Genomic DNA, 26,869 nt, shown 5'->3' with positions numbered 1-26,869 from the left:
AACTCTGTTTCAGATAAATTTCTTATCCCTGCTTCATTTATCTCTTCTGGAGAATTCTCTAGTTCTTTCATTTGAAGGTTGTTTCTTTGTCTCCTCATTTTGGTTGTCTGTTTGGATTTGTGACTATGTTTTAGATCAGCGGTTCTCAACCTGTGGGTCGCAACCCCTTTGGCGGTCGAACGACCCTTTCACAGGGGTCGCCTAAGACCATCCTGCATATCAGATATTTACATTACGATTCATAACAGTAGCAACATTACAGTTAAGAAGTAGCAATGAAAATAATTTTATGGTTGGGTCACAACATGAGGAACTGTATTTAAAGGGCCAGAAGGTTGAGAACCACTGTTTTAGATAGTTCCTCTATACCTCTCAATTTCTAGTGCAGGACAGTGTTCAAGGCTGTTTCTGACTAATTGGATCAGACAAAGACTCAAATCCTCCAGAGACTGCACTGCCTCTGTCTACAGATTGATAGGATTCTGACTTGAATAGCCCCAGGCAACTGTCCTCAGGTGTGGTGAGCGTTTTTTATCAACAGGGTGGGGCAGTTGCTTCTCCCTGAAGGCTAATTGTTACTTTTACTTTCCTAAGTAGCCTCAGGGCAAGGTATTTTCCAATAGGGTGTGTTGACTGTCTTGCTCGAGGCAAGGCAAATGTGTATGTGGGAAAGATGTCCTCTGCTGTGTGAGGGAATGACTCAGCGCAGGAAACTTGGGGTGTATCCTTCTGAGCTCTATGCCCCAAGTCCCCAGTCCTGGGTTCTGCTCTCACAGATCCAGTCCACTTCATCCTCCCTCTGCCAGAGCACAAGGTGGGTGGCTCCACAGGGAATTTTTGTGCATTGACCCTTTAAGAGTGTGCCCAAACTTTCAGCTGCCACTCCCTGGCAGACAGCACCCCGCTGCTTTTCACAGCTGATGTTATGTGGGTATCCTCCTCAGATTTTTTTTTTAATTTTTAAATTACATCTTTATTGTTCAGATTATTACAGTTGTTCTTTTTTCCACCCATAGCTCCCCTCCACCCGGTTCCCCACCCACCCTCCGCCCTCACCCCCTCACCACTGTCCTCACTCATAGGTGCACGATTTTTGTTCAGTCTCTTCCGGCATCCCTCACACCCCTTTCCCCCGCAAGAATAGTCAGTCCACACCCTTTTTATGCCCCTAATTCTATTATAATCACCAGTTTATTCTGATCATCAGATTATTTATTCACTTGATTTTTAGATTCACTTGATGAATGTGTATTTGTTGTTCATAATTTGTATCTTTACCTTTTTCTTCTTCTTCCTCTTCTTAAAAGATACCTTTCAGCGTTTCATATAATACTGTTTTAGTGGTGATGAACCCCTTTAGCTTTTCCTTATCTGTGAAGCTCTTTATCCAACCTTCAATTCTGAATGATAGCTTTGCTGGGTAAAGTAATCTTGGTTGTAGGTTCTTGCTATTCATCACTTTGAATATTTCTTGCCACTCCCTTCTGGCCTGCAAAGTTTCTGTTGAGAAATCAGCTGACAGTTGTATGGGTACTCCCTTGTAGGTAACTGACTTTCTTTCTCTTGCTGCTTTTAAGATTCTCTTTGTCTTTTGCTCTTGGCATTTTAATTATGATGTGTCTTGGTGTGGTCCTCTTTGGATTCCTTTTGTTTGGGGTTCTCTGCACTTCCTGGACTTGTAAGTCTATTTCTTTCACCAGGTAGGGGAAGTTTTCTGTCATTATTTCTTCAAATAGGTTTTCAATATCTTGCTCTCTCTCATCTTCTGGCACCCCTATAATTCGGATGTTGGTACGCTTGAAGCTGTCTCAGAGGCTCCTTACACTATCTTCATATTTTTGGATTCTTTTTTCATTTTGCTTTTCCGATTGGGTGTTTTTGTGCTTCTTCCCATTTCAAATCTTTGACTTGATTCTTGCGATCCTTTGGTGTGCTGTTAGGAGTCTGTATAATATTCTTTATTTCAGTCAGTGTATGCTTAATTTCTAGTTGGTCCTTTATCACAACATTGAGGGTCTCACTAGATTTCTTGAGTGTCTCATTAAGTTTATTGCTGGTTTCTAGAAAATTCTTGAAAAACCTTAAAAGTGTGGTTTTGAACTCTATATCCAGTAGTTAACTTTCTTCCATTTCTGTCATTTGTGACTTGTTTCTTTGTCTCCGCATTTTTTATGCTTCGCTGTGTCGATAAAGTGGCTTTCTGTACTAAGTGTCCTATAGGGCCCAGTGGCTCAGCCTCCCCAATTACCTGAGGTACACACTCTTGGTGCTCCCCCTTGTGGGCTTTGTGCACAGTCTTGTTGCAGTTAAGCCTAAATTGTTGTAGGTAATACTGGGAGGAATTGACCTCCAGGCCAAATGGCTGTGAGAAACAGCTGTGTCTATGGTTGGAGAACTTCTATGCTGAAGACACCCTTATGGGGCAAGACTTGCTTTAGTGGGGCTTTGGTGCTCACTGAGTCTGCCCTCTGAGTGTGTCCCTTATGGATCTGAGGAGTTGTAATTGGTTGGTCCCACTCTGACCACTGGGTACACTGGCTTTGGATCTAAGGAGGTGCTAATCTAGCCTCTGCCTGAGGCTACCCAGAAGAAGCCAGCTGTAAAGCAATGCAAGTTGCCCTGGGGCCTTGGGCCAGCTGCAGTTTGTTAAGTAATTTTCAGATTACAAAGGGCCAGGCCTTTCATATGCAAAAGCCTCTGTGCATGGTTTGGGCGGGGTGGGGCCCCAGGGTATCAACAGGGTGGGGGAAGCGAGCAGTATGGCTGCTCTCAGTCCTGCCCTTAAAATCCCCGGCAATCGCTGCGAGCGCCTCTGAGAGAAAGCTGCCCTCGAGTTCTGACCAATGCCAGACAGTCCTGTTTCTCCCGTATGAGTCTGGGTCCCCAGAGACTCGCCCAGAACTGGAGCTCAGAGTTTGAGACTCCCTCCCGATTGAAAAAGACAATCGTGTCCTCGGCCGCCAGCCCTCTCTGCATGTACCTCCGCACCTTTGTATTTTACCTCCGCACCGCACCTCCTCTGAGTCTCGGTATGCTTTTCTCTTTCCTTCTAGTTGTAGAATTTCCACTAAGCCAGCCTTCCTGTGGTTCTGGATGATGTCCGTTCCGTCTTTTAGTTGTATTTTTGAAGTGGTTGTGCAAGACAGCAATCTCCAGTGTTTACCTATGCTGCCATCTTGGTTTCTCCCCCTCCTCAGATTGGTTCTCTCCTGGAGAGCCCAGCTTTTGGATTAAATCCCAGAGTTCACAGTGGTACCCTTCCACAGCTGAGATAGCTCTCCAGGACTTCAGTTCCTGTCTGTGGGTGCCCGGCCAGCCCTTTTGCGCCACTGCCCCTCCTACCAATCTCTACATGGTCTCCACCTTCGGTCCATGGGTATCAGGATTCTCTCCTGTGAATTTTCTGTTGATTATTCAGGAAGCCTTTCCATATTTGTTGTAATTCCAGCTTGTTTGTGGGAGCATGTCCACACAGCAGCTACCTACTCTGCTGCCGTTTTTAATCTCTTTTGCTGTTTCTTATAAAACTAAATATATTCTTAGCATTTGAACCAGCAATTGCAGTCATGGGTATTTACTCCAAAGGAGTTGAAAACTTATGTCTAAAGAAAAACCTGTCCATGGATGTTTATAGCAGCTTTATTCATAACTGACTAAACTTAGAAGAAACCAAATGTTCTTCTGTAAGTGAATGAATAAATAAAATGCAGTACATCTAGACAAAGAGTTATTCAGCACTAAAAAGAAAGAGGCTATCCAGCCATGAAAAGATATGACAGAAACTTAAAGGCATGTTACTACATGCAAAAAAAAAAAAAAAAAAAACAGTCTCAAAGGCTATATCTATATGATTCCAACCATGTGATATGGTTGGAAAAGGCAAAACTATGGAGGCTAGATTTTTAGGGTAATGAAAATACTCTGTATGACATTATAATGGTAGATATGTCATGCATTTGTCCAAACCTACAGAATGTACACCACCAAAAGTGAACCCTAATGCAAACTATGGGCTTTAGATAATGATGTGGTAATGTAGGGTCATCAATTGGAATGGATGTACCACTCTGGTGGGTGATGTTGATAATAGGGCAGGCTATGTGTGTATGGAAGTAGGTGGTATATGGAAATTCTGTACCTTCTGCTTATTTTTACTGTGAACCTAAAATTGCTCGAAGATGTATCAAAAAATGTCTATGCCCGGACACTAGCTCAGATCTGTCAATCCAATTTATAATTATCCTTTTAAATGTACCTATAAAGCAAAAGCACCATAGAAGCAAACAACAGCCCTGGCTGTTGTGGCTTAGTTGGTTGAACATTATCCCATGCACCAAAGGTCACTAGTTAGATTCCAGGTCAGGGAACAGCCTGGGTTGCAGGCTCCACCCCCAACTGGAGGCATGTAGGAGGCAGTTGATCAATGTTTCTCTCTCACATTGATACTTCTCTCTCTAAAATCGATAAAACAGTTTAAATAAAAAGCTAAAATTAAAAACTAACCAAAAAGTAACTATTGGTTTATTTAAATAATAGTAATAAATATTATATATAGGTTGTAATTCTAGCAAGAGCTAAGAACAGAAAACTAAAAATTAATTTATGGAATTAAAAATTAGCCCTAACCGGTTTGGCTCAGTGGATAGAGTGTTGGCCCACGGACTCAAGGGTCCCATGTTTGATTCCGGTCAAGGGCAAGTACCTTGGTTGCGGGCACATCCCCAGTAGGGAGTGTGCCGGAGGCAGCTGATTGATGTTTCTCTCTCATCGATGTTTGTAACTCTCTATCTCTCTCCCTTCCTCTCTGTAAAAAATGAATAAAAATATATTTAAAAATATTAATAGAGAAATGACAGCCCCCCAAAAGGATCAGATAACACAATGCTATTTCCAAAACCAAAATCATAGGTTAAGAGATTCCTGAAGAATTATAAAACAAGAAAGCCTAATGTATTGTCCTTAGATATCACGATGAATTCCCAAACACTCCAAGTTTGGGACAGAAGCAAGTAGAACTTGAAGTAAAAGTGTTAAGAGATATATGGCCAAATCAAAAGTTTCACAGGTCTTGTAGTGGAAGAGAATGTAAATTAAAAATGAGAAGAACTTAACAGAGAAGCCAAGATGGCGCCATAGGTAAACAGCGGAAATTGCTGCCTCGAACAACTACTTCAAAAATACAACTAAAAGACAAAACGGACATCATCCAGAACCACAGGAAGGCTGGCTGAGTGGAAATTCTACAACTAGAAGGAAAGAGAAAAGCACACTGAGACTCAGAGGAGGTGCGGAAGAAAAGTACAGAGGTACAGAGGCGCACGTGAAAACGGCTGGCAACTGAGGACGCAGTTGTCTTTTTCAATCAGGAGGGGTCTCAAGTTCCCAAGTGCTCTGAACTCCAGTTCCAGGCGAGGCTCTGGGGACCCAGACTCATATGGGGAGAAACTGGACTGTCTGGCATCGGTTCGAACTCCAGGGTGCTTTCTCTCAGAGGTGCTTGCAGTGATTACCAGGACACTGAGACACCGGGCCTCTTAGGGTAAGACTGAGGATCAGCCATAGCTGTTTGCTCCACCCTGTTGATCACCTGAGACCCACCCCACTCAAGCTGTGCGCAGAGGCTCTTGCATATGAAAGGCCTGGCCCTTTGCAATATGAAAATTACCTAACAAAGTGCAGCTGGGTCAGAGAGACCCAGAACTTCCAAAAGAAGGCCCAAGGCTCCACAGCTGCTTGCATTGCTTCACAGCTGGGCCTCATCTAGGCACATCCAAATCCCAAACAAAGAAGAGGAATCTGTAGATTTCTCCATAGCTCCTGTTGGGTAGCCTCAGGCGGAGGCTAAATTAGCACCTCCTTAGAGATCCAAGAGCCAGTGTACCCAGTGGTCAGAGTGGGACCATCCAGATTCCATCTCCTCAGATCCATAAGGAACACACTCAGGGGTAGACTCAATGAGCACCAAAGTCCCACTGAAGCAAGTCTTGCCTCAGAAGGGTGTCTCCAGCAGAGAAGTTCTCCAACCATAGACACAGCTGATTCTCATAGCCAACTTGCCTGGAAGTCAATTCCTCCTAGTGATACCTACAACAATCAAGGCTTAATTACAACAAGACTGTGCACAAAGCCCACAAAGGGGTGCACCAAGAGTGTCCACCTCAGGTAATTGGGGAGGCTGAGCCACTAGGCCCTATAGGACACTTAGTACAGAAAGCCACTCTATCAACACAGGGAAGCATAAAAAATGAGGAGACAAAGAAACAGGTCACAAATGACAGAAATGGAAGAAAGTTAACTACTGGATATAGAGTTCAAAATCACACTTATAAGGTTTTTCAAGAATTTTCTAGAAACCGCCGATAAATTTAGTGAGACCCTCAAGAAATCTAGTGAGACCCTCGAGGATATGAAAAAGGACCAACTAGAAATTAAGCATACACTGACTGAAATAAAGAATATTTTACAGAGTTCCAACAGCAGAGTAGAGGATCGCAAGAATCAAGTCAAAGATTTGAAATATGAAGAAGCAAAAAACACCCAACCGGAAAAACAAAAAGAAAAAAGAATCCAAAAATATGAAGATAGTGTAAGGAGTCTCTGGGACAGCTTCAAGCGTACCAACATCCGAATTATAGGGGTGCCAGAAGAAGAGAGAGAGCAAGATATTGAAAACCTATTTGAAGAAATAATGACAGAAAACTTCCCCTACCTGGTGAAAGAAATAGACTTACAAGTCCAGGAAGTGCAGAGAACCCCAAACAAAAGGAATCCAAAGAGGCCGAAACCAGTTTGGCTCAGTGGATAGAGCGTCGGCCTGTGGACTGAAGGGTCCCAGGTTCGATTCCGGTCAAGGGCATGTACCTTGGTTGCAGGCACATCCCCAGTGGGAGATGTGCAAGAGGCAGCTGGTCGATGTTTTTCTCTCATCGATGTTTCTGACTCTTTATCTCTCTCTCTTCCTCTCTGTGAAAAATCAATAAAATATATATATATATATAAAAAAAAGGAATCCAAAGAGGACCACACCAAGACACATCATAATTAAAATGCCAAGAGCAAAAGACAAAGAGAATCTTAAAAGCAGCAAGAGAAAGAAAGTCAGTTACCTACAAGGGAGTACCCATACGACTGTCAGCTGATTTCTCAACAGAAACTTTGCAGGCCAGAAGGGAGTGGCAAGAAATATTCAAAGTGATGAATAGCAAGAACCTACAACCAAGATTACTTTACCCAGCAAAGCTATCATTCAGAATTGAAGGTCGGATAAAGAGCTTCACAGATAAGAAAAAGCTAAAGGGGTTCATCACCACCAAACCAGTATTATATGAAAAGCTGAAATGTATCCTTTAAGAAGAGGAAGAAGAAGAAAAAGATACTAATTATGAACAACAAATACACATCTATCAACAAGTGAATCTAAAAATCAAGTGAATAAATAATCTGATGAACAGAATAAACTCGTGAATATAATAGAATCAGGGGGCACAGAAAGGGAATGGACTGACTATTCTTAGGGAGGAAAGGGGTGTGGGGGGTGCGGGAAGAGACTGGACAAAAATAGTACACCTATGGATGAGGACAGTGGGGAGGAGTGTAAGGGCAGATGGTGAGGTGGGAACCGGGTGGAGGGGAAAAAAGAGGAACAACTGTAATAATCTGAACAATAAAGATTTAATTAAAAAAAATAAAAATGAGAAGACATATACTGGAATTTGCATGAGCATTTTAATGCCAGCAGAGAAACTAAGCTCTCCGTCAGATCAATAAACCTTCCCCTCCACTCCCTCCCCCCCCGCCCCCCCCCGAAACAAACCCATTTTTATGCCTGGGTACCATATTTTGGGTATTATACATATTTTGATTACAATCACAACAGTGTGGCCCCATCTGGGATTTATGGTCATAACTTTAACTACGATTTTGTGCTTTTCTCCAGTCATGTTCTGCTTTTTAGGAAGCAGGAATGAAGGAAGATAGCAGAATGAACCAGAATTAGGATTCTGCCAATGAAATAGGGGGTAAGAGAGACATGTGCAAAGAAGTGAATATCATGACAAATTATGGAACCTACGCTTGAAAAATGGAGATACAAGGGGGCAACGCCAAGTGATAGCATCAAATGATTAAAGGTCAAAATGAGGACGAATTTTAGGATAGGAGTAAATGAAATAAAAAGTGTAGTAAGAGAATGGGATGACTTTAATCAAGACTGTAGAGGCAGTGAAGGTATTGATGATCAGATCTAAATTATTATCTTTGAAGCAAGTATCTGAGCTGGAGTGGAGAGCAGGATAATTAAAAAGAAAAAGAACAGAAAACAAAGTCTCCAGGCTGTTGAATGAATTATCGGTGTGGATTCTGAATGGACATCACTAAGAATGACAACATGAACAGTAGTAGCAAAGAGAACAATGGGCCTGACACTAAAATCTTCAGTGACTAAAGCAGGATTAATGAAGAGGACACTAGATAACTAACATAAGGGACAGGAAATAAATTGAATAATCTGATGGCAACGGCTTTAGGAGAGCTAATAGGTAAAAATCATTTATGTAAAAAAGTATTTAAACACAAATATTTAAGAAAAACACAAATTATTTATAGACTGCATATGTTATATGAACATGAATTGAAAGTATACAACAAAATCCAGAATTGTAGTTTCCTAAGAAGAGAAGGGAATAGAAACAGAACATTATGATAAAGTTAAACTAGGAAGGTAAACTTCAATATTTTTACAATGTTCTATTACAACGATTTTCAAACTGGTGTGCTGCAAGAATTTTTAAAACATGCAATACCTGACTATGTAGTCAAGGGTATTGACCTCTTTTCCCTTAGATTATCAAATAAAAATATGACAAAAGCCAACATAACAATAGCTGTTTGGTGTGAATGCTCTGTCTTGAACTGTAAATATATAAGATCATATAAAGAGTTACATCTTATTGGTCACACAGTATAATAAGGCTGCATCTGATTGTTAATTGTTGGTACGAGAAATCCTTATATACAAGTACTAGAGGCCCGGTGCACGAATTTGTGCATGGGTGGGTTACAGATGGCCCACCCCAATGGGGGACAGGCCAGCAGGGGTGAGGGGACATGGGAGGTTGGCCACCAGCCCCAATTCCAATCAGGGCCGATTGGGGGCAGGGCTGGCCAAGGAGAAGGGCTATGGATGGTTGGGAGGGCTGATCGGGGCTCCCATTGGGACAGTTGGTTGCTGCAGATAGCGACCGATCGTTTGGGTTGTTCTGGTTGTTCCACTGTTCCAGTCGCTTGGTTTTTATATACTATAGATAAGCACCCGATTTTTAAAAAGTCACTTTGAAGCAAAAAAGGGTAGGTAATTACTATTTTTATTTTTTTTGTAAATCCATAAAAATTATACCTATTTCTTTGGTCAGATCAGCAAAACATATATCTTTCTTAGTAATTAGTTTGTGTGCGCCATGAGATGAAAAAGGTTGAAAATCGTTGTTCTATTAGTTCAATAACAGATGCCTCTAGGGAAAACAACAAAATATTATTTAATTACTATTCTTTCGAACTAGCTCTTCCACTTTTAAAATGTCATATTATAAATAAAAAGGACTAATTCACTAAAAAATAATATTTTTCAGTTCAACGTATTTGTAAGAAGCAGCCTGGCTATTTGTATATTTGACCATAAACAGGACACCAATTCTCAACTTGTGGACCAATTGTTACAAATGTGCACATAAGTGTCCCTTTCCTGGTCCCCACCCCATGAGTTTGTTCTCTGCATCTAGGGGTCTGGTTCTATTTCACTTCATTTATTCATTTGTTTTTCTTAAGATTCTACAATAAGTGAAATCATGTTATTTGTCAGACTTCTTTCACTTAGCACAATACCTTCTAGGTCTATCCATGTTATTGTAAATGGCAAGATATCATTCTTTTTATTGGTGAGTAATACACATAGTTGTCTTGAACAGATAAAGCAGCATAATAAATAAGATTGATACTCAAATTGGTGATTTGCTTGTTATTGAATTTGCAAGCACAAATAAAAATACATTAAGTCCTTATAGATTTGTGCTAAAAATCAACTGTATGTAAGAATTTTAAACAAGTAGCAAAGTTTTTTCCTGACACAAATGAAATATAAGACATTATTCTTGTCCATTAAAGAGACTGAATACTATTAGTGAAATACTATTAGTTATACTTGAGTAAATAAGAACTCAATGAGCAGATAATAAAGATGTACCACTGGAGGACAGTAGATACATTTCAAAATATAATTTGTATATTTAAGAAATATATATTTTTATTAATTTCCGAAAGGAAGGGAGAGAGAGAGAGACAGATAGAAACATCAATGATGAGAATCATTGATTGGTTGCCAAGTCTTGCACGCCCCCTACTGGGACTGAGCCTGCAACGCAGGCATGTGCCCTTGACTGGAATCAAACCCGGACCCTTCAGTCCGCAGGCCGACACTCTATCCACTGAGCCAAACCAACTAGGGCTATAATTTGTATTTAACTTACAATAATTACTGGTGATAATGAATTTTGCCAAATTTAAAATTGGAAATATTGCCACTTGAAAAATTCACAAATATCTCTACAACTTAAAAAAGAAAAACCTGGAAAAGGATATTAAAAGGAATACATTAAAGATCTTTACTACACATGGTGCTTCTAAAATGAACTCAATGCACCAAACAAAACTTTCATTTTGTAACCAACACTAATACATTAAAATAGATTTAAATCTCATCTCAGCTTGTACATTAAAAAAACTGACAATAAAATAGGAAACATAACATAAATAAGTACTTTCATAACAATTCAATTCCAGGCAACACAACTGTATTGTACACAAATATAGTTAGGCAATACAGTAGGGGCTTGACGTGTAGAAATAATGTCTGTGTGCACATAGTTGAGACTATAGAAAAGCCCAAGTGTTTGAAATACTGTATTTTAATTAGTGTTTCTCAATGTGTGGCCATGAATCAGCAGCACTAGAATCATTAGAATTACCATGCTTGTTAAAAGAATCAATTGCTTGTTTAAATAAATTTCTGTACTCCCAAACTATTAAAACAAAACAAAAATCTACATTATTTGCAAATAACCTTTGGCAACTGCTATTTACACAAAAGTTTGAGAATCAATGCTTTAAATGTTAATAACTGCTGCTATAAAACACTAAAGGTGAAAAGCCCTACCCTCATTATGAAGATTCTGACTTAAAATTGATTTTTAAAAACTATTAGGTTAAAATGCTTAGTAGTTCCTTTAAAAATATTTGTATAAAGTCTTAACTTTATATTGTAAACTTTTTATAAAAATACACATAACATCTAAGGATATAGGGGAACCAAGACGGCGGCATAGGTCAATGCCGGTACTTGCCACCTCCAACAATCACAACAAAATTACAACTAAAATACAATCATTCAGGACCACCTGAAATCTGGCTGAATGGAAGCCCTACAAGTAGAGAAGTAAAGAAGAAAGCACACTGAGTCTGGTAGGAGGGGAAAAGGCATGGAAAAGGCTGGTACGATGCCCATGTGTGGCGTGTTTTTAATTGGGAAGGATATTGTGGCTACGAAGGCCTCCTGTGAGGAGAAAGAGGTTCCAGCCCCACATTGGACCCACAGCCAAAGATTTGAGAGCTGGAAGAGAAGTCCCTGTAACTTTAGGCTGTAAAAACCAGTGGTAATTGGGCTGAGTAACACAGAAGCTGCTACAGACCCAGGCAGCTCTTCTTAACGGGCCAGCACACGGACTTGATCCCTCTGGGCTACAGCACTGGGGCAGCAGCTTGAAAGGAACCTGGGACATTCAGGGAGGAACTGCATTGTCAGGCATCAGGGCAAGAACTCAGGTGCAGCTTTCTCCCAGACAGGAGATCTCACAGGGATCCTTGTTCCCATGCTGGGACCTCCCCTCAACTCCAGAGCTGACCAGCAGCCATATCTGAGTTTTCATCAGCTTGTCTCACACAGCTTGCTCCCCGCTGGTGATTCCCTGATACCCCACCCACCCAATTTTCAGCCCCCTCCCCGCAAGCTGTTTGCAGCAGCTATTCCATATGAATGGCCTGTTCTGGTTCAGGCTACAGACTTCCCTAAAATTTCTCAAACAAGCAGTAGCTGGCATCAGTGTGCCTCATACCTTTCAGTAAGAGGCCCAACACCTGGCACTAGCATCAGCCTGCCTTGCTTCAGAGCTGGGCCTTGCCTGGGCACTTCAGGCCTAGTACAAGTAGCAGCTATCTGCAGATTACTCTGTAGCTCCTGCTGGGTGGCCCTAGGCAGTGGCTGACTTTGCACCTCCAGGAAGACCCATGAGCCAGTGCACCTGGTGGACAGCTTCAGACCATAGAAGATTATAACTCTACACATCCACAAGTGACACACTCAAGGGGAAGACTCAGTGAGCACCAAAGCACACTGAAGAAAGTCCTGTGGAGTGTCTACTGCACAGCAGCTCTTCCACTGTAGTCATAGCTGGTCCTCACAGCCAATTGGCCTGGAGGTCAATTCATTCTGCTGACGCCAACAGCAATCAAGGCTCAACTACAACAAAACTGTCCACACAGCCCACACAGGGGTGCACCTAGAGGGCCCAGCTCAGGTGACTGGGGAGGCTGAGTCACTCAACCCAAGAGGACAACTACTACACAAGGCCACTCTACCAATTCCAGGAGACATAGCAGCTCTACAGAATACACAGAAACAAACACCAGCAAGCAGCCAAAATGTGGAGACAAAGAAACAGGATACAAATGAAAGAACAGAAAAGTCTCCAGAAATAGAACTAAATGAAATGGAAGCAAGCAAACTACTAGATACAGAGTTCAAAACAGTGGTTATAAGGTTGCTCAAGGATCTTAATGAGAGCTTCAAGGGACTTAGTGAGATTTTCAAGGATCTTAGTGAGAATTTTAAGAACCTTAGTGAGAACATCAAAGACATGAAAAAGGGCCAGTCAGACATTAAGCATACACTTACTAAAATAAAGAATAATTTACAGGGATTCAACAGTGGAGTAGAGGAGTCTGAGAATAAAATGAATGATTTGGAGTATGAGGAAGCACAAAACACCCAATCAGAAGAGCTAAAAAAAAAAAAATAATAAAAAATATGAAGATAGTGTAAGGAGCTTCTGGGACAACTTCAAGTGTACTAACATTCGCATTATGGGGGTGCTGAAGGAGAAGAGAGAGAGCAAGATAGTGAAAACCTCTTTGAAGAAATAATAACAGAAAACTTCCCCATACCTGGTGAAAGAAATAGACTTACAAGTCCAAGAAACGCAGAGAATCCCAAACAAGAAGAATCCAAAGAGGCCCACACCAAGACACATCATAATAAAAATGCCAAGGGTTAAAGACCAAAAAAGAATCTAAAAAGCAGCCAGAGAAACACAGTTAGTTACCTACAAGGGAGTGACCATATGACTGTCAGCTGATTTCTCAATAGAAACTTTGTAGGCCAGAAGGGAGTGGCAATAAATATTCAAAGTGATGAATAGCAAGGGGCTACAACCAAGATTACTCTATTCAGCAAAGCTATCATTTAGAATTGAAGATCAGATAAAAAGCTTCACAGATAAGAAAAAGCGAAAGAAGTTAATCACTATCAAACCAGTATTATATGAAATGTTGAAGGGTAATCCTTAAGAAGAGGAAGAGGAAAAAGAAGGAGGAGGAGGAGAAGGAATAAAAAATATGAACAATAAAATGGCAGTAAATACATATCTATCAACAACTGAATCTAAAAATCAAAATAACCGAACAAGAAATCTAATGAAAATAAGTGATGAATATAACAGAACCAGAGGCATGGAAGCATGGAACAGACTGACTAATCTCAGAGGACAGGGGGAAGGAGGGGAGGGAGAAGAGATTAACCAAAGATCTTATATGCATATATGCATTACCTATGGGCACAGATAATAGGGTGGTGAAGGCCTGAAGTAGGGTTGGAACTGGGTGGAGGGGGACCATAGGGGGAAAGAAGGGGACATCTGTAATACTCACAATAATAAAGATTTAAAAAAAAAGAGTTTACTACAAGGAGACTAAAAAAAGTATCTAAGGCAACAATAACATAGATGAAAGCAAAGGGACTTACAGTTAGTGATATCAGGTGGTGCATAGCCATCATTCATATACATACTTGTAGGTTTTGCCACTTTCAAATAAACAAAATCAGATGTGTTTTTTAAAGCAGTCACTGCTTCTTCATGAGTAACTTCTTCTAAACACACACTATTCACCTAAAAGAAAATCACCAAGACATTTATTTTAAAACATGTTCACTTGCTTTCTGCTTTTTGGTGGTAAATATTTACATCAAAGATAAGAAAAATATGGGATTGATGTAAGGACTATAAAGGTGTGTGGAAAGAAAATACCCATTTTTATTGTCTATGATATTAGAAAGTTTATGATAAGTGAAGTTGCTTATGTATGTTAATGAAATAGCCAATTTTGATTCTAGCCCTCTTCTTCCCAATCCCCAAGACTGAACTCTTCCTTCCACTCTGTCAGAGCACTTACTCCTGAACCCTGCTTGCTGGGCCAATTGTGGGAGTAAGTTCGTCCTTGATTGTGCTTGATTATGCCAACTGTGGGAGCACAAGTCCTTTTCTGCTAGGGGCTGTACCCCCTTGAATGCTGGGTATTAAACAGAGAAGATATGAGAAGTGGTAGGCAGATTAGAGACTTTATTGGAGACCTAGTGGCCATTGCTAACAAGGAGCCATCAGACAAAGTAGCCCCACAAAGCAGCCACAGCAAACATAGGCGCCAGCCACCTGCTGGTCAGCAACACACTCTTATAGCAACTTGGACAAAAGAGAGTTCTTGTCAAATAGTGACATCAATATTTGGGTTATAAAAACATATGCCTGGGCAATGCATACAGTAAAACTGCTGTGTCCTTGCCTTTGCACATGCGTATGGCAAATTGTCCTTGAACATCCAGCCTAATCCTTTGATTAGGGCTCCCACACACTCTTAGGCATTGAGGAATGTGTGTAGGTATATTTTAGTTTTGTTTTTTTAAAGAAACTGAAACCATAAGGTTTTTGTTCTGCAACTTGATTTTTAATATAAGGTATCTTAGAAATCATTCCATGTTGGGCCACAAAGAATTATCTCATTTAAAAAACTATTGTACAGTACCCCATTGTGGAATTCTAGTATAATTTTTAAGCCATTCTAATCTTAATAGATTATTTAAACTGTTCTTCTACTCAGACCTTTGCAAACACTGAATATTATCAATTTACCGTATAAATAGAGCCTGCAAAATTGTGCATTTTAATTTGTACATCAATTTTATTTAATTTTTTTTAAAAAAATATATTTCTTTATTGATTTCAGAGAGGAAGGGAGAAAGGGAGTGATAGAAACATCAATGATGAGAGAGAATCATTGGCCGGCTGCCTCCTGCACGCCCCCACTGGGGATCAAGCCCGCAACCCAGGCAAGTGCCCCCAGCCAGAATCGAACGTGGGACCCCTCAATACACTGAGCCAAGCCGGCCAGGGCTATATTTAAATTTGTATTTCTACTGGTAATAGTCAAGTTGAGATTTTTTTCAATTATTTATTCACCATTCATCTATTTTCTGTGTAAAAACAGAATTGATTTTTAGGTGGTGATGGTGTATCCTGCAACCTTGGTAAACTTGTTTATTACTTATGTTAGGTTCCATAGGATTTTCTATATACATTATGACATAACCTACAAATACAGTTGTACATTTTCTTCTCAATCTGAATGTCTTTTTCATTCTTTGTTGTCCTATCAGTGCAACAGTGAATAGAAGAGGTACTTTGTGTCTTTCTTAAGAATTTATCCATTTTATCTAAGTTATCTAATGTGTTGGTTGCCATATAGTTGTTCATAAATAAAAGTGTTCCCTTATGTCTCTTCTTTCATTCCTACTTTTAGAAATGAGTCTTTTTTTTTTTTCTTTGTCCGTCTAGCTAAATGTTTGTCAATTTTGTTAACCTTTCAAAGAATCCAGTTTTGGTTTTGTTGATCTTCTCTATGGTTTCCCTACTGACTATTTCATTAATTTCTGCTCTAATCTTTATTATTTCCTTTCTTCCTTCTGCTAGCTTTAAGCTTAGATTGCTCTTCTTTTTGGTAATTTTTTTTGGCAAAGAAATACTATAAATTTTTCTAATGTCTTAAATTAGAATGTACTAAATAAACAAATATTTGGTTTAGTATATTTTTTATTGTCCTAATTTGTACCTTTATAATCAACAGCATGAGAGTTTTCATGTTTTGACAAATGTTTTGACAAAAATTTCTAAATTTTTGTCAAACCATAACTTTCCCCACTGATTACTAATATTGCCTTTCAGGGTTTCAGCTGCATAAATTTTTATGGTCCTAAATTATTGTGTATAGTGAGGACTTCTTGCATTTTGAAATACATAGCTGTGGTATATTGTTCCTTTGGTGGCCTGCAATGGGCCATACATCTTGGTATTCATACCCTTGTAAAATCCCTTCCTACAGTGAATCTTGCTTGGCCTTGTAACTAGCTTTAGCCAATGACATAATAGTAACTGATGTAAAGAGAGGGTTGATAAATGCCATAAACTGGAGCTTGTCTTCTTGGAAGGCGCTCTCTTGGTATGTCCCTCTTGGAACCTACCATCCTGTGATAAGTCCAACTTAGCCATGTGGAGAGGACACTAGAGAATTAAACACTTGGCTAACAGCCCCAGTTGAGCTACCAGCTGACAGCCAACAACAATTTATCCACCATATGTGAGCCAACCAACTTCAAAGTGGATCCCTGGCCCTAGCTGAGCCACCCCAGTTGATAGTATGTGGAGTAGAGATAGGCTGTTCTGGAAAGCCGTACCCAAATTGCAGAAGTGTAAGCAAGTAAACGATTGTTATTGTTTTAGTCACTATTTTTTTATTTTTATTTTTAGGCACCATTAGATAGCTAATGAGTTGACAAGATGTGTTAAAGGATTCAATGTGGAGTGTGAAAAAAAGAGGATTATCCTAAAGTTTTAAATAGAAACTGGTCAAATAGAAAGATAAAGTTCCCATGTAATGAGATGTGAAGAATGTGCAAAGAGAAGGAGTTGAGGGTAATGAGTGGGGGAAGTACTTAGAAGTTTATTTTTAGATATATTAAATTTGAGATGACTCTTGGAGACATATAAAAGGAGACTAGATAAAATCTCAGGGCTTTTCAAATGTTTTGACAAAAGCAATGTTAAACATTTATATATTTCATTTATGCACAAAAAGGGTGTGTCTCTGTGTGTGTAAAAATAAAACTTAAGTTCAGAAAACAATACTTAGTATTATCATATGCAAATGAACCCATTAAATCAAAGAGAGAAGAGAAAAAAATACAAGGACTGAGCCTGGATCATTTCATGTTTAGAGATTAGGGAGAAGATGCACCCAAAATGAGAATGAGAAGAAGTGACTAGTGAGGTAAGCAAAATACCAAGATAGAAGGTGACTATTCAGCAAAATGAAAAAGTGTTTGAAGAAGGAAGAAGGTATGTAAAATGCTTGATGTGTCAATTAATATGAGATCTAAGAATACAATGACTACCAAAGCCACACTCAATGGTGAATCAACATAAATTGTTGGCTCCCTACCACTAAAATTGATTCTGAGGAAACCATAAAGGAAAACATGGTATCCGAGAAATTAAAAAATAAAAGAAAGAAACCCATTGGAAAAAGACTCTTTTGAACTGGTAAATATAGGTGTACTGCTGTAGTGTGTGTGTGTGTGTGTGTGTGTGTGTGTGAGAGAGAGAGAGACAGTATGTGTGTGTATGCAGGTGATGATGAGAGGGTTTTGGTTGTAGCTTGGGGAAGAGTAACAAGTCATAGCTGTGACAGGATAAGTTAGTGAAAAGCATTTCAAGGTCAATTCCTCCTCTTCCCCATCATTAACTAAAAAATAATCAGTCCACCTCCTTGCTGTAAAAATAAGTAGTACTGGACAGCATTTATATATTGCTGATGGAAATGTAAAAATTTTTACAAGGAGTTTGGAAAACATTATGATAGTTTTGTAAAATATTACTGATAGACTGTGATCCATTCAATTCCACATTTAAAGAGTTAAGTGAAAATTCTGTACCCTGTACAATGTACTAGAACATACAAAAGGTCTTCCTAGCAGAATTATTCATAGTACAAAAAAGAAAGAAAGAAAAAGAAAAGAAATAACCCAGTTCACCACTATATATGTGTCTTTTCAGGTTCACTTCAGTCTACTTGCCCACTAGGGTTTGGCTGATTGCTTAGTGGACTCCTGGCTACTTCTCCTCTCACCTTGCCTCCTACGATTCATTACCAGCTCTTTCAACCTCTTCTGCAGTAAGGACTGGGCTTGGGCATGGTTGATGTGTTCCACATAGTAGGAGCTGTAACACATCAGAAGCCCATATTTGACTTGCTTAGACTACTAAGGCTCTACCTAGCTTTTCCCACCATTTCTGAGTTCAGGGGAAGTGCTGTGCCACAGAGTGAGTAAGCTGGCTTCCCTAGAATTTGCCCAGAGGATTTGGTAACACAGTCCAAAAATAAACTCCCATGGGCATGGACTAATTAACAGGAGACAGAGGACTAAAAAGGCTAGCAGAGAAATCCTTCCTTTTCCCTGATGGCTGGTTCCACATGACCTGCCTGGAAGACTGTCCTACATGATAAGCCATCAACTACATTTTCTTACGAAATTATAGCCAGCTCAGAAACATAGTATCTGGTATAAGCTTTCCCTCATTCTCTGCCTCACTTTTTATTTTCACTCACTCTAGCTTTGCTGCGATTCCACCACCTCATTACACATACTTAGTATAGGAGCTCTGTTTTAGGTTTTGCTTTTCTAGGGAACGTGCATAGGCTAAGACAGTTATTGATGAAGATTAGATAAATAAACTGTTGTATAGTCCCAGAATAGACTATTATTTAGAGGTAAAATGGACAAATTTCAGCTCTAGACAACAATATGGATAAGTCTTAGTACAGTGATGGCGAACCTATGACACGTGTGTCAGAGGTGACACGCGAACTCATTTTTTTGGGTTGATTTTTCTTTGTTAAATGGCATTTAAAAATATAAAATAAATACCAAAAATATACATCTTTGTTTTACTATGGTTGCAAAAATCAAAAAATTTCTATATGTGACACGGCACCAGAGTTAAGTTAGGGTTTTTCAAAATGCCGACACACCGAGCTCAAAAGGTTCCCCATCACTGTCTTAGTAAAACAATATTTAGTGAAAAAATGTATTAAAAGACTACATATAGCATAACAGCCTTAAAAAATTTTTCAAAACAAATACTGAATGAAATATTTAAACATATACATATGTATATACATATACATACACACACACACACACACACACACACACACACACACACATCTATTTATATAAAGAGCCAGGGTCCGCAACCAATGAAGGCTTGACCAAGTGGGAGGGGACTAGCGAGCGGGCTGAACTCCACGAGGTTCCTGGTGGCCGAGTGTGCAGAGCAGGGTGCGGGCATGTGGGTGTGTGCATGAGCATGGACCAGAGCGACACACACTCACACACCCGCATCCACACAGGGCCCTCGGCTGCGCCACCTGTGCCTCCCTGCACTTCACCCTCCAGCCCGGATCCTCCTGGTCTCACCTCCTGTCGATGCAGTGGGAGTCAGTCTGGGGAAACCTTCTCAGACTTGTTTGGTGCTGGGACTAAATGCATCCGAGCTCAGGGCAAGCTCCACGGAGGTTCCTGGCGGCCAAGGGTGCAGAGCGGGAGTGAGGGTGTGTGGGTGTGTGCATGAGTGTGGACCCAAGCAACACACACTCACATACCCGCACCCACACAGGGCCCTCCACCTCACCACCTGGCTTCCCTGGACTTCACCCTCCAGCCCAGATCCTCCAAGTCCCGTGCCAGGAGGTCGCTCTAGTTCAGCAAGAGTTTGCGATTTGCCCAAGGCGCATTTAACAGTTTTCTCTTAACCCATTTGTGGGAGTGTAATCTGATTTAAAACCAATGGACTAAACAAACAGTAGCACTTTATGGAAAGTCAATTTAGAAATGTGGATCAAAACTCAAGTGAATTAGCTTTGGGCCAGGAATTCATGTCTATGAATGTATCCTAAGTAAACAGTCAAATAAGCAACTATGTTTACTGTAGTTGTTGATGCCAGGGGAAACCGGAAACAACAGGCCCCACCATAAAGGGTTAGTGAAGTAAACCACAGTAATGTCAAACAGTCAGGGATAACATTGTGGCCACTAAAAATTATGTCTGTACATACAGTTTGTTGACATGAAAAGAAGGCCATAGCCAAATATTAAGTGGAGGGCAGGGGAAGCTCAGAAGAGGGCATGTTTACATATATGTATGTATATTTTATATGTCAGGGAAATAATAGTATTAAAAGCAGTGATTCTTCCTGAGCTCTGCAATTGTGAGTGTTAGCAAATTGTGTTTCAGGTGTGACTGGTGTCCTTTGGTGTTCCATACACACAGACATCCTTGCCTGTGGGACAGCCTGAACCTTTGCCGCACCTGCCCCTCTCTGCTGCGGCAATGGCCCAATCAGACATTCCCTTTTATTGGGCTGGTTTCCTTTTCTCCTCTGTCCAAACCATGCCTTTCCAACAAAAGAATATTAACCAAGCAATCCTAACAACAAGTTTTGTTGCCGACTGCAACTTATGCCCTTTTACACAAATGTTGTTTTCAGGCCTACCAGGTTGTATTTAAAAACTTTTATTTTTCTGCAATTTGACCATTTTTTTATTCGCTTAAAATATTCTGGAGAATTTTAAATACATATAGAAAAATAGAGAATAATATGACAAATACTTATCTATACTAATAACAGGGTAATGTACTAATTAGACTAGACATCACCTGGACATCCTTCCAGAAAAAGCCACGGTGGCAGGGGCCAAGGCAGAGAAGGTTAGGGGTGACCAGGCTGACTGGGGAGGGCAGTTAGGGGCGACAAGGTCAGCAGGGAGGGCAGTTAGGAGCGACCAGGCAGGCAGATAGGTGAGCAGTTAGGAGCCAGTGGTCCCAGGTTATGAGGGATGTCTGACTGCTGGAAGGACACCATCCAACCCACCCTACATGAATTTTGTGCATTGGGCCTCTAAAATATATATATATATATATATATATATATATATATATATATATATATACACACACACACTAGAGGCCCAGTGCACAAAAATTTGTGCACTGGGGGGGGGGGGGTCCCTCAGACCGGCCTGTGCCCTCTCGCAGTCTGGGACCCCTCGGGAGATAACAACCTGCTGGCTTAGGCCTGCTCCCGGGTAGCAGAGGGCAGGCCCAATCCCTAGGTACAGCCCCTGGTTGGGCTCAGAGCAGGGCCGATTGGGGAGATGGGGCGCCGCCCCCTGTCATGCACAGAGCAGGGCGGATCGGGAGGTTGCGATGCCACCCTCAGTCACGCTCAAGGTAGGGCCGATTGGGGGGTTGGGGCACCGCCCCCTGTCACACTCAAGGCAGGGTTGATGGGGAGGTTGCGGCGCCACCCCCTGTCACGCACAGAGCAGGGCCAATCAGGGGGTTGGGGCGCTGACCCCTGTCACTCACAGAGCAGAGCCCATCAGGGGGGTTGGGGCTCTGTACCCTGTCACGCACAGAGCAGGGTCGATCAGGGGGTTGGGGAGCTCCCCCATGTCACGCACAGAGCAGGGCCCATCAGGGGGTTGAGGAGCTCCCCCCTGTCACTCACAGAGTAGGGCCGATAGGGAAGTTGGGGCACCGACCCCTGTCACACACAGAGCAGGGCCGATCAGGGGTTTGGGACACCGCCACTGTCACACTCAGGGCAGGGCCGATGGGGAGGTATGGCTCTACCCTGTCACACACAGAGCAGGGCCCGTGGGTTGGGGGGAGGGGGGGTTGGGGCGCCGCACCCTGTCACACACAGAGCAGGGCCGATCAGGGGGTTGGGGCACCGCACCCTGTCACACACAGAGCAGGGCCGATCCGGGGTTTGGGGCACCGCCACTGTCACACTCAGAGCAGGGCCGATGGGGAGGTTATGGCTCTACCCTGTCACACACAGAGCAGGGCCCGTGGGTTGGGGGGAGGGGGGGTTGGGGCGCCGCACCCTGTCACACACAGAGCAGGGCCGATCAGGGGGTTGGGGCACCGCACCCTGTCACACACAGAGCCGCAGGGCGATGAGGGGGTTGAGGAGCTCCCCCCTATCATGCACAGAGCAGGGCCGATCAGGGGGTTGGGGCGCCTTCCCCTGTCACGAACAGAGCAGGGCTGATAGGGAGGTTGTGGCCCCGACCCCTGTCACACACAGAGCCACAGGGTGATCAGGGGGTTTGGGCACTGCCCCCTGTCACACTGATCCCGGTGCCGGGAGGCCTCATGGCTCTGCTGATCCCGGTGCTGGGAGGCATATTACCCTTTTACTATATAGGATAGAGGCCTGGTACACGGGTGGGGGCCGGCTGATTTTCCCTGAAGGGTGTCCTGGATCAGGGTGGGGTTCCCGCTTGGGTGCCTGGCCAGCCTGGGTGAGGGGATGATGGCTGTTTGCAGCTGGTCACACCCCCTTCAGGGTGGGGGTCCCCACTGGGGTGCCTGGCCAGTCTGGGTGAGGGGCTGAGGGCTGTTTTCAGGCTGGCGAGTGACTGAAGCTCCCAACCGCTCCTTTTTTTCTTTTTTTTTATTTTATTCTGGGCCAGCTTTAGCTCTGAGGCTTGGCTCCAGCTCTTAGGCCTCAGCTACTGAAAGCAGGTATCTGGTTTGTTTGGGTTCTATAATCAAAACACTGTTTCAACTCCAGCTCTGAGATCCCGGCTGGCTGAAATCAGGTTTCTGGGGTTTTGTTTAGCTTCTATATTTGTAACAATGTTTCAAACTTCAAGCTCTGAGGCCGGCAGCGGCAGGCGGGGAATGTTGGAGTGCTCCGTCACTGGAGCAAGCAAACCTCATGTATGCTTCAAGCTGCCTGGCTGCCGGCCGCCATCTTGGCTGGCAGTTAATTTGCATATCACCCTGATTAGCCAATGGGAAGGGTAGCGGACGTATGGCTAATTACCATGTTTCTCTTTTATTAGATAGGAGATACACACACACACACACATATATATATATATGATTAAACAATTTTTAAAATGCAAAGTGGTGATTGCTGGTGGGGAGGGGTAGTAGAGGAAGGTAGAGGAGGGTATAGAGGGGGATAAATGGCGATGAACAGAGACTTGACTTGGGGTGATGAACACACAATACAGTGTACAGATGTGTTGTAGGCTTGTGTATGTGGAATTGGTATAATTTTGTTAACCAGTGTCCCCCCAATAAATTCAATAAAAAGGACAAAAATAAGAAAAAAAATGCAAAGGAATAACAAATTGTTGGGTTGTGTAAGGACTTAGCAGTTTTCATTATAAATAAAACAATCAATTAACTTAAGTATAAAACTAAATAAATAAGTCACATCTGAACAAAGAATGACATTGTGTTATGAACCTAAGAGCTATGATTAAACAATTCTGTAAATCCAAGCCCCTAACCCATCAACAAAAAATAGAAGGAAAAATAAAAGAAAAAGGGCAGGGGAGCTGGTAGAGGAAATTGAAATAAAAAACAAAGATAATACCAAGAATCATTTGCAGGTTTTGATTAAAGTAAGGCTAGTATGCATTCATTTAAATCATTGAAACATTTTTGGCATGTTGAAATTCCAGAGTCTGTCAGAAAAAAAAAAGACATAATCAAAATAATTTTCAAAACATTTCTTATACTTACTGCTAAAAGTTTATCTCCAATCTGAAGTTTACCATCCTTATGTGCTGCACCTCCTTCAATTATTTTGGTTACATAGATGCTATTATCCCCAGGAATATGTTGATTTCCAACACCTCCAGCAATGCTGAACCCAAGACCTGTTTGGAAAACCAAACACTAGTTTTAGAATCTCATCAATAATGTGAACTAAAGTCCAGAAAGAAATGGATGGAAAACAGAAGGTGATAATTTCACACTATGTTTTTAAAATAGAAAATAATTTATTTACCTACTTTTAAATTCCTAAATATTTGTTCTCAATCAAGGGACAACTGTAATTATAAGTGCTCCTGTTACAAATAAGTTCCTCTGTCTCCCCCTCCCAGGTTTTGTCTTAAAGTCTTTTTGTAAATGAATTAGTTGGTTAGTTCAAAGAGACATTGTAAAATTATGTTTCACTTTTGTTTCGAACTTAACTGCTTCTTACTAACACTTTTAATTCCTTCAGGAGATTAAAACAATTAAGAAAAAAATAATAAAATTGTCTGCTGGTGATGGGCAGAATAAGCTTCAGAAATGTGAATATTTTCCCAATATTCTACGAATTAATTTTAAATAATGCATTTATGGAACTCATAAATCTCACAGCTTAGTACCAAACAAATTTGTAGCTCTCTATTCCTTATTTTGTTCATTGGAGTACCACCTCTTCCATGAATCACAAATTAGAATCAATATTTCTATTTATCCTTAATTCCATCCATGTTTTCAAAATTCAGAAATCAAATCTTAATAGTCCTCATTGCAGATAAACTGCTAATGATATATTCATATTTTCTTCTTTTAACTTAAGTCTTTGTACTTGCATTTAACATACTATGGATTAAAGATTACAAGTTAATATCCACACTATACATTACTTTAAAGTATTTAAGTAGAAGTCTACTTAAGACAAAAATCAGTAGAAATAGTAGAAATTCTAAAAATTCAGGTAAATTCTGTACGTTCCCAGTATTGTTAATCTTAGAATGTGTCATAAATAACTTCGTAGTTATACTTAATTCAAAGATACCTTACTTAGTCTTAGTGTGATTTATGTATACCTTTAGGACCTTTAATGAGCTTTATTTCCATTATTTTTTCTGATACTGGTTTCCGTCTTTTAACATACAAGCGTACGATAGACCCGGCTTCTTTCAAAGCTTCAACTGCTTTGCTATGTGTTACATCACGAACATCTACTTCATTTACTCGCAATATACAGTCATTGACCCTGAGGAAAAATAAAAATTAAGTATTACAAATTTAAATATCAATTTTTCATTGTGCCAATTTTCTGTTGGCCTTTTCATTTTTAAGGTAAAGAGAATTATTTACTAGAGAAAATATAAGTGAAGAAACTGCATGTTTAATTACAATGTATCAAATACTCATATTAATAAATACAAACATTTCCCAATGGCCAACAAAAGAAACAGTAGAAATAATAGATTATACAAAAAAATTGAAAAATAACAACTGCAATTTGTATGCTTATTATGTGTAGGCTTAACACTTTAGAAAAATAGCAAATATTTATTTAGCATTAACCACATGCCAACTACTTCTTTTAGTGCTTAATTTAACCCTTATTAGGTACATATTTATATCATTAATTTACAGAAGATACTAAGGCAAAAGAGTTTAAATAATTTTCCCAAGGCCACTCAGATAATGACCAACAGGGATGTCATTCAAAGATAAAAAAACTGAGGCTCAGAATAAATATCTAGCTTAAGGTCACAGAGCTAGTAAGTGACAAAACAGAGATTTATCCCAAAATATTTTTTGATTGCCTTTTCCAACTTAGATACTAGATTTTTAAAAAATAAAGTTATTTGTTGAGATTTATAAAAGTTCAAGGTTATATACTATTTAGTATATTAATTAAAAGGTTATAATGTAAATAACTTAATAACAAAGTCTTTTTTTAAAGTCTGATTCATTCCTAGTTCTAATTTTTTGCCCTAGCTCTCGTCTCATTTTGGGGGTTGGGAGAGAAGAGGAAGATGGTCATTTGAAGTTGGGTGGGAAAGGGGAAATAAAACATAATTAAAATATTAATAATTGATCCTGATAAGATTCTATATCCAATTAACTTTAATATTTAGAGAAAAGATAACCAATGGACATGAGACACTGAGGGGGTGGGGTGAGGGTATGTGCTGGGGGGTAGGGAAGGCCGGGGGAAGGTCAATGGGGGGAATAAAAAAAAGGAGACATATGTTCTATTATCTGAATACTTTAAACAATAAAATTAAAAATATTTAGAGAAAATAAATGCTAAATCCAAAGACAATGATACCTTAGAGTTAATACTATAGGTATGTTTCCTTAGTGAAACAAATGGGACATATTAATTTTCACATATCAGAAACACAAATAAAAGGTCAGTAACATAATCAGGAAATAAATGTCTACATTTATATGAATGGTCAAATTATTTATTTCATATTTAATAGAATTAAGTTAATATACCACCTGCCATGTCCAGTGAGAAGCTTAGAAACTGAAGAATGGCATAAGGTACCAATAACCTTAAAATAAGATTTTTTTACAGACCATGTAAATTCCTTACCCTAAAACTGCCACTATATATATATATATATATCATCAACAAGTGAATAAAATTTCCATAATCTATGGCCTAAGGAAACAACTAGGTATGCTAAAGATACCTTCTGAAATGGAACACTAAATTTAAACAAGAGTTTAAATAACTGTTATTTTCATCTATTCAATTAATAAAATATATATAAATTTACATAATCTTTATTCTTTGTGGTAGGAAATACAAACTCAGAGATATCTGATCCCTGTATCTTAAATAAGTTTATACATGTTTCATACCCAGAAAATATAAAAAATTTTGTGAATTTATTTGAAAATAGAAAGACAAAATTAAATTCCTAAATGAGAGAAGAAACAATGCTTAGAGCACAATTATCTCATTCACTCATTATTATTGTGATAGTGTTTCTTTTTGTGTTTATGCCTTGTTCGGTCTGCCTACAGAAAAATACACAAAGTGG

General features: G+C 40.2%; 1 protein-coding gene across 6 annotated transcripts in view; it reads right to left on the bottom strand.

Annotated features, from left to right (window-relative positions):
- The window catches only part of DLG1 (discs large MAGUK scaffold protein 1), a 285,441-nt gene that overhangs the window by 94,333 nt on the left and 164,239 nt on the right, over positions 1–26,869 (bottom strand). For all 6 annotated transcript variants that reach the window (XM_081085333.1, XM_081085338.1, XM_081085334.1 and 3 more), the window contains 3 exons: positions 24,902–25,071; positions 23,820–23,956; positions 14,126–14,270 (listed from right to left, as the gene is read on the bottom strand). In XM_081085333.1, the coding sequence (XP_080941459.1) occupies positions 14,126–14,270; positions 23,820–23,956; positions 24,902–25,071 (452 nt within the window). The remainder of the gene's footprint in view (positions 1–14,125; positions 14,271–23,819; positions 23,957–24,901; positions 25,072–26,869) is intronic.

The sequence above is a fragment of the Myotis nattereri genome (genome assembly GCF_964212035.1).
Source record: "Myotis nattereri genome assembly, chromosome: 3".
In the NCBI taxonomy this organism is placed as follows: domain Eukaryota; kingdom Metazoa; phylum Chordata; class Mammalia; order Chiroptera; family Vespertilionidae; genus Myotis; species Myotis nattereri.
Note: the sequence above shows the minus strand (reverse complement) of the source record. Positions and strands in the feature narration are given on the sequence as shown.